Source organism: Oncorhynchus gorbuscha, linkage group LG13 (genome assembly GCF_021184085.1).
Source record: "Oncorhynchus gorbuscha isolate QuinsamMale2020 ecotype Even-year linkage group LG13, OgorEven_v1.0, whole genome shotgun sequence".
Taxonomy (NCBI): Eukaryota; Metazoa; Chordata; class Actinopteri; order Salmoniformes; family Salmonidae; genus Oncorhynchus; species Oncorhynchus gorbuscha.
Genome location: NC_060185.1, coordinates 86,188,508 through 86,197,403, shown reverse-complemented (window position 1 = coordinate 86,197,403; position 8,896 = coordinate 86,188,508). Strand labels below are relative to the sequence as shown.

The 8,896-nt window shown below is 47.8% G+C and overlaps 1 protein-coding gene across 1 annotated transcript in view; it reads right to left on the bottom strand.

Annotated features, from left to right (window-relative positions):
* Positions 1–8,896, bottom strand: part of LOC123992382 (teneurin-2-like) — a 150,589-nt gene that overhangs the window by 39,166 nt on the left and 102,527 nt on the right. The window contains exons 12-16 of the mRNA XM_046293523.1: positions 4,610–4,756; positions 3,129–3,345; positions 2,697–2,816; positions 1,809–2,070; positions 452–719 (exon numbers count right to left, since the gene is read on the bottom strand). Of these exons, the coding sequence (XP_046149479.1) occupies positions 452–719; positions 1,809–2,070; positions 2,697–2,816; positions 3,129–3,345; positions 4,610–4,756 (1,014 nt within the window). The remainder of the gene's footprint in view (positions 1–451; positions 720–1,808; positions 2,071–2,696; positions 2,817–3,128; positions 3,346–4,609; positions 4,757–8,896) is intronic.

Sequence of the window (8,896 nt, the reverse complement as noted above, 5' to 3'; positions counted from 1 at the left end):
ACAGTGTTGATATGTTGTCATATCGACCATCGCTTGATTGACATAAACACACATTTACAGAAATATTAATTAATGTGCTTTGTCCTCTTCAGAAAAAACCTATTGAAAGTAAAGTAACGTTGGTTATCTAAACAATCATCTACATTGGAGCAATAGAGTGTGTGTGGACGTTACACTCTTTTCTACTCTATGAGATGACAGACTTGACGCTCTAAGCCCTGGGTGGCAGTTAAACTCTCCTCTCCTCCTGTCACTCAGATGTAACCACGGCAGCTGTAACCGTGGTGAAGGGTTATTAGCTGTCAAGCAGAGTTAGCAGTCAGTGAAGCGAGCTGGGGGCCTCGGCACCCTCAGTGCTATTACTGCTCACAGACAGACAGACACACACACTCATAAACACACACACAAACCATACCCACTGCACTCACACACTCTATCTACACACACTCACCGACAGCTTCCGACAGCCCGTAGACTCTCTGTCCATAGGCATCTGTTTTATCCCAAATGTACGTGTAGGCCAGGTTGGGCGAGGCGTGGAACCACTTCTGGAAGAGATGTCCCTCCACAGCCACCATCAGGTGGACTTTGAGCAGGCCCATAGACACCATGGCTGGGGTCATGGTCACCTTCAGCAGGCTGCGGTAGCCAGACGTCCTGGAGCTCAGGTAGCACAGCTTCAGACTGGTCCCTGGAACATCTATCATCTCCTGGAGCACCTGGAGAGAAGGAGAGAGAGAGAGAGATGAAGGAGGAAAGATAAAGAAGAGAGATGAAGAGGGAGATGGAGGAGAGAGATGGAGGTGGAGGAGAGAGATGGAAGAGAGATGGAGGAGAGAAGGAGAGAGATGGAGGAGAGAGGTGGAGGTGGAAAGATAGAGAAGAGAGATGGAGGAGAGTGATGGAGAGGGAGGAGAGAGATGGGGGAGAGAGATGGAGGAGAAATGTGGAGGAGAGAGATGGAGGAGAGAGATGAAGGAGAAAGATGAAGGAGAGAGATGGAGGAGAGGTGGAGAGAGATGAAGAAGAGAGATGGAGGAAAGAGGTGGAGAGAGATGAAGAAAAGAGATGGAGGAGAGAGATGGAGGAGAGAGATGGAGGAGAGATGGAAGAGAGATAGAGGAGGAAAGATAGAGATGGAGCAGAGAGATGGAGGAGAGAGATGGAGGAGAGCGATGGAGGAGAGATGAAGGAGAGAGATGGAGGAGAGAGATGGAGGAGAGAGATGGAGGAGAGATGAAGAAGAGAGATGAAGGAGAGAGATGGAAGAGAGAGATGGAGGAGAGATGAAGAAGAGAGATGGAGGAGAGAGATGGAGGAGGAAAGGTGGGGAGATGGATGTAGGAGAGATGGAGGAAAAAGATGGAGGAGAGATGGAGGAGAAATATGAAGGAGGAGAGATGGAGGAGAAATATGAAGGAGGAGAGATGGAGGAGAGATGGAGGAGAGAGATGGGGACAGACAACACGGGAAAGATGAGTGTGAGAAGCTGGATACCTGACAGCACCTGGAGAGACAGAGGAGAGACAGAGGAGAGACAGAGGAGAGACAGAGGAGAGACATAGGAGAGACAGAGGAGAGGAGAGACAGAGGAGAGACAGAGGAGGGACAGAGGAGAGACAGAGGAGAGACAGAGGAGAGGAGAGGAGAGACAGAGGAGAGACAGAGGAGAGACAGAGGAGAGGAGAGGAGAGACAGAGGAGAGACAGAGGAGAGGAGAGACAGAGGAGAGACAGAGGAGAGACAGAGGAGAGACAGAGGAGAGACAGAGGAAGGAGAAGAAGGAGATGGAAAGAGAGTCTGGTTACCTGTGTCTCAGGTATGATGGGCTTGTCCCTGGGTCTAGAGGAGAAGAGTGATGACAGAGGTGAGGTGATGACCACGGGGTCAGGTCGGAGGAAGCCGCTGAGGTCACATCCTGGGATGGTGTTCTCCTCAGTCTTCATCACCAGCGTATCCATGACGTAGAAACGACTCCATGGTAACCACACCGTGCGGTCCTGCGTGATGAACGGAGCGCGCTCAAACCTCAGGGTCAACGAGGCGCCGCCGTTCGCTAGAAGGTCAAACCTGGAGACAGAATCAGAATTGGATTAGTTACTATGTACATTACCGTTGAAAAGTTTGGGGTCACTTAGAAGTTTCTTTGTGTTTGAAAGAAAAGTTCTGTGAAGGAAATTCTCGCACGGAATAACTTTCATTTCTCAGAACAAGAATAGACTGACGAGTTTCAGAAGAAAGTTCTTTGTTTCTAGCCATTTTGAGTCTGTAATCGAAACCACAAATTCTGATGGTCCAGATACTCAACTAGTCTAAAGAAGGCCAGTTTTATTGCTTCTTTAATCAGAACAACAGTTTTCATCTGTGCTAACATAATTGCAAAAGGGTTTTCTAATGATCAATTAGTCTTTTAAAATGATAAACTTGGATTAGCAAACACAACATGCCATTGGAACACAGGTGTGATAGTTGCTGATAATGGGCCTCTGTACATCTATATAGATATTCCATAAAAATCTGCCGTTTCCAGCTACTATAGTCGTTTACAACATTAACAATGTCTACACTGTATTTCTGATCAATTTTATATTATTTTGATGGACAAAAAATGTACTTTTATTTCAAAAACAAGGACATTTCTAAGTGAGCCCAAACCTTTGAACGGTAGTGTGTGTGTATGTGTTTGTGGTACTTACGTTCCGTCCTGGCGTGTGAGAGTATATCCATAGTGTGGATATCTGACAAAGGAAACATTGACTCCCACCAGGGGAGTACCATCTGTAGTTAACACCTGACCTCGGATCAGAGATGCCAAGCTGAGAGACAGAGAGAGAAAGAGAGAGAGAGAGAGAGAGAGAGAAGAGAAAGATAGAGAGCGAGAGTAAAGTTTACTGTTCATTTTTATTGTTTATTTAACTTTTGTATATTATCTACTTCACTTGCTTTGGCAATGTTAACATATGTTTCCTATGCCAATAACGCCCCTTGAATTGAATTGAGAGAGAGAGAGATACTGTATATAATACATCAACAAAAATAATAGATTGTGTGTTAGTATTCACATGTGTGTGTGGTGTGTGTTGCAGTATGCGTCATGTGTATGTAATCTAAAGTGTGTATTCGCTCACCTGGCATTGAATGGGTTTTCCCCAGGTATGATGTGTGTGCTGTCCCGTCCCACCAGCATCATGACCCTGTCATAGAAGGATCCTACCCGGGGTTGGGACAGAGACAGGGGGCTCTGCTGGATCACCTGGAGGGGGTCTCTGGAGCCCCGACACAGAGGGCTGTTCTGACACGGGCTCTGGATACAACAGTCTGGATCCATACAGTCCGTCAGACCATCTAGAGAGAGGAGGGAGAAAGAGATGAGGGAAAAGGAGAGGAGGGAGAAAGAGAGAAGGGAGAAAGAAAGGAGTGAGAAAGAGAGGAGGGAGAAAGGGAGGAGGGAGAAAGGGAGGAGGGAGAAAGAGAGAAGGGGAAAGAGAGGAGGGAGAAAGAGATCAGAGAGAAAGAGAGGAGTCGAGGGAGAGAGGAGGGAGAAAGAGAGCAGGGAGAAAGAGAGGAGGGAGAGAGAGAAGGGAGAAAGAGAGGGTGGAGAAAGAGAGGAGGGAGAAAGAGAGCAGGGAGAGAGAAAGGAGGGAGAAAGAGAGCAGGGAGAGAGAGAGCAGGGAGAACGAGAGGAGGGAGAAAGAAAGGAGTGGAAGGAGAGAGGAGGGAGAACGAGAGGAGGGAGAACGAGAGGAGGGAGAAAGAGAGGAGTGGAGGGAGAGAGGAGGGAGAGAGAGAGCAGGGAGAGAGGAGGGAGAAAGAGAGGAGGGAGAAAGAGATCAGGGAGAAAGAGAGGAGTGGAGGGAGAGAGGAGGGAGAAAGAGAGCAGGGAGAAAGAGAGGAGTGGAGAGAGAGCAGGGGGAGAGAGAGGTGGGAGAGAGGAGGGAGAGAGAGAGGAGGGAGAAAGAGAGGAGGGAGGAAGAGAGCAGGGAGAGAGAGGAGGGAGAGCGAGAGGAGGGAGAAAGTGAGGAGGGAGAAAGAGAGGAGGGAGAAAGAGAGGAGTGGTGGAAGAGAAGAGAGAGAAAGAGAGGAGGGAGAGAGAGAGGAGGGAGAACGAGAGGAGAGAGAAAGAGAGGAGGGAGAAAGAGAGGAGTGGAGAGAGAGAGGAGGGAGAAAGAGAGGAGGGAGAAAGAGAGCAGGGACAGAGAGAGGAGGTAGAAAGAGAGGAGTGGAGAGAGAGAGGAGGGAGAAAGAGAGGAGGGAGAGAGAGAGGAGTGGAGGAGTGGAGAGAGAGAGGAGTGGAGAGAGAGAGGAGTGGAGGGAGAGAGGAGTGGAGAAAGAGAGGAGGGAGAAAGAGAGGAGGGATAAAGAGAGGAGGGAAAAAGAGAGGAGGGAGAGAGAGAGGAGTGGAGAAAGAGAGGATGTAGAGAGAGAGGAGTGGAGAAAGAGAGGAGGGAGAGAGAGAGGAGTGGAGAGCTGAGATAGTTTCAGTGTCTCAAACACACACATATTACTATGAAAGGTTACTTCATTCTCCTTACAATTTATTTCAACTTAAGATGAAAAGTTTGCACTGCTGAACTACCAGTTGTCTAACCCCTTAATTTCCCACACATACCCCCTTCATTGTCCGTGTTGTCGGCACAGGAAGTCTCCATGGCAACGCTGCATCCGGCACCCCTCCAGCCTGTCTGGCATTCACAGTGCCAGCTCTGCTCCCCTATGGTACACTGACCATTACCATTACACAGGTTAGGACAGCCATCTGAGGAGAGGGAGGGGGGGGACGTGGGATGTAGAGAGAGAGAGATAAAGATATATAGGGGGGAAGGAGAGAGAGAGAGTAAGAGAGGGAACGAGAGAGAGAGAGAGAGGGGGAGAGAGAGAGTGGGGAGAAAAAGTTAGAGAGTGGGGAGAGGGAGAGAGAGAGAGGGAAGGGAGAGGGAGAGAGAAGGGGATGGAGAGAAAGCGAGGGGGAGAGATGGGGCGAGAGAGAGAGCAAGAGAGAGAGAAAGGGGGAAGATAGGGAGAGAAAGTGGTAAGAGAGAGTGAGGGGGAGGGAGAGAGAGAGAGGGGGGAGAGATGGAGGGACGGGAGGGAGGGAGAGAGAGGGGAAGGGCAGAGAGAGAGTGAGAGAGGAGGGGGCATGCGGAGGGAGAGAGGGAGGGGGGAGAGAGAGTGGGAGGATGAGGGAGAGGGAGAGTGAAGGGCGAGGTAGAGAGGGGGAAAGAGAGAGAGAGAGCGGGGTAGAGAGTAAGGGATAGGCAGAGAGAGAGTGGGGGTAGAGAGAGAACAAATGGGTGGAAGAGAGAGATAGAAGGGAGAGAGTGATAGATGAGGAGGGAAAGAGAAAGAGAGACATACTTTATTGTGTTTTAATGCATTAAAGGTCTCAGTCAATCCAATGATTATGGTAAAGCATTCCTGAAAGTCACATTGATTGACCACACAACACATCAATTAGATATCTGCAGGGCAATTTAATTTCCATTCTCCATACTGTGTACCCAACCAGCTCTCACAGTCTCACGTCAGAATGAGACGTTCATCCATGTTTCTCAAATGTCAAATTTCAAAGTTGTTCCAAACGTCAAATTTGTAAGTGTTTAAGGTTAAGTCCAGGCATCAGCTCCTAAATCATAAGGTTAGGCATTAACTCTGAGTGGTTAAGGTTAGGCATTAACTCTGAGTGGTTAAATCTTCTACGGGATCGGTGTCCCACCCACGGGGCGGTTCGCCTAACGTGCGCTAATGTGATTAGCACAACGTTTTAAGTAACAAGAACATTTCCCAGGACATAGACATCTCTGATATTGGCAGAATGCTTAAATTCTTGTTAAATCCAATTTACAGTAGCTTTTACAATGAAAGAATTGCAATGCTATTGTTTGTGGAGAGTGCAGTTATGAACATGAAAATGTATTAATAAACCAATTAGGCACATTTGGGCAGTGTTGATACAACATTTTGAACAGAAATGGAATGGATCATTGGATCGGTCTAAAACTTTGCACATACACTGATGCCGTCTAGTGGCCAAAATCAAAATTGCGCCTAACCTGGAATAATACATCTTTCTCTTGTATTTCAAATATGAAGTTAAAAAAAAACATGTTTTTTTCTTTGAATGATCTTTTACCACATACAATGTGTTATATTCTCCTACATTCATTTCACATTTCCACAAACTTCAAAGTTTTTCCTTTCAAATGGTATCAAGAATATGCATATCCTTGCTTCAGATCCTGAGCTACAGGCAATTAGATTTGGGTATGTCATTTTAGGCAAAAATGGGAAAAAAGGGTCTGGCCCTCAGACCAGCCATGTACTGTTCTGCCTAACTGAGTGTTGAGTGTGTATGTGTGTGTGTATGTGTGCGTTGGCCCAGGACCATAGAGCACAACAGAGTGTTAGCCACGATTGTCTGTAAAATGGATCCATTTTAAGCAGACCGACCGTTATGCAGAGCAAGGACAGCAGAATCTATATGGGGCATTGATCGGCTAGCCAGGCAGGCAGGCAGGCAGGGAGGCAGGCAGGCAGGCCCTCTCCTTAATGCTAGAGGACGATTAAATTCCCCTCATACTAACCAGAATAAAGTGGGATTTCAGAAACTATTAAGTCCATTCCCCTCACTAATGTAGTTGGATGTGATGAAATCCCCCTTAAAAAGCCCTGGGTTATGGGTCAGCACACACAGAGGGAAGGAGAGAGTGTGTTTGTGTGTGAGAGAGAGAGAGAGAGAGAGAGAGAGAGAGAGAGAGAGAGAGAGAGAGAGAGAGAAACAGAAAAGAAAAGAAAATAACAGAGGAGTAGATAGAAGACGTGGTGTCCTACAGACAGTTGGTCCCATTCCCCAGCAGCAGTAGCAGCAGTTGTGTCATCCAGCTGTCTCCTCCTTAAAGGTCAGTTAGTGAAGGTTAGAGACATAAATCCTAAAACCATGGATAGGCCTGATGACAACACACTATGAAACACCCTGGCACATAAAACTCTCTTTCCAATCTGAACTCTCTCTCTCTCTCTTTTCTCTTTTTCTCAATCTACATATGAGCTCTTCCTCTCTTTCCATTCTCTCTCCATTTCTCCCTTTATCCCTTTGTCACTCTCTCTTCTTCCTCGTCCCACATCTCACCTCTCTCCTCCCCCTCCTCCTCCTCTCTTTCTCTCCCCCCTCTCTCCCTCCTGCTCCCCCTCTCTCTCCTCTTCCTCGTCTCCCATCTCTCCCCCCTCTCTTCTTCCTTCTCCCCTCTCCCCTGGGTACTACTCTGTACAACAGTGAAAGCCATCTTATTAACTTTAGTAGGGCAGAGGACACTCCAAACCATCCACAGGGGATCTATAGCCTTCTGTTCAATTCAGTTTGGTTGGGGGACATTGGATCCTGTCACAAGACTTTAACACAACTCCTAACTCCTAACCTTTGGGTGTGTGTGGTGTGTGTGTGTGTAAACAAACACCCTGTCATGTGTATGTATGGTAGATATCACTGATTCGCTGTGATCTCTGTCAAGTGGAAACGTTTATGGTTCAGAACTGGATCAATTCGTAGTTCCAATAATGGTGGACAGACCTGCTGGTGTCTTTATAAGAAGACAGAGAGACTGGGGTTAGTATTCCTTATATGTCTCTCTACACACACACACTGAGACAAAGGCATTACACAGCTTCCTGCGGATGCACACACACACACACACACACACACACACACACACACACACACACACACACACACACACACACACACACACACACACACACACACACACACACACACACACACACACACACACACACACACACACACACACACACACACACACACACACACACACACACACACACACACACACACACACACACCTGTTCTGTTAAATACTCCCATATGAGAGAGTGGCTGAGGGGAACTGTTATGCTATATAGAGTGCTTCATTTGAGCCGGATACTGAAACCTTCCGGTTACTAGTCCAACGCTCCAACCACTAGGCTACCCTGCCGGATGCTGAAACCTTCCGGTTACTAGTCCAACGCTCCAACCACTAGGCTACCCTGCCGGATACTGAAACCTTCCGGTTACTAGTCCAACGCTCTAACCACTAGGCTACCCTGCCGGATACTGAAACCTTCCGGTTACTAGTCCAACGCTCTAACCACTAGGCTACCCTGCCGGATACTGAAACCTTCCGGTTACTAGTCCAACGCTCTAACCACTAGGCTACCCTGCCGGATACTGAAACCTTCCGGTTACTAGTCCAACGCTCTAACCACTAGGCTACCCTGCCGGATACTGAAACCTTCCGGTTACTAGTCCAACGCTCTAACCACTAGGCTACCCTGCCGGATACTGAAACCTTCCGGTTACTAATCCAACGCTCTAACCACTAGGCTACCCTGCCGGATACTGAAACCTTCCGGTTACTAGTCCAACGCTCTAACCACTAGGCTACCCTGCCGGATACTGAAACCTTCCGGTTACTAGTCCAACGCTCTAACCACTAGGCTACCCTGCCGGATACTGAAACCTTCCGGTTACTAGTCCAACGCTCTAACCACTAGGCTACCCTGCCGGATACTGAAACCTTCCGGTTACTAGTCCAACGCTCTAACCACTAGGCTACCCTGCCGGATACTGAAACCTTCCGGTTACTAGTCCAACGCTCTAACCACTAGGCTACCCTGCCGGATACTGAAACCTTCCGGTTACTAGTCCAACGCTCTAACCACTAGGCTACCCTGCCGGATACTGCCGGAACAGGATCAGGCACCTCTCCGTTTTGGACAGTTTTGTTCCCTATTTGTTCCTGTTCCTAACCTATTTGACCAGATCCGTGGCATGAAAAATTATTTAAACTTTTTCAATGTCATTTTTTTAATACAAGCGTTCAAAGATCATTCGAGTTGCTTT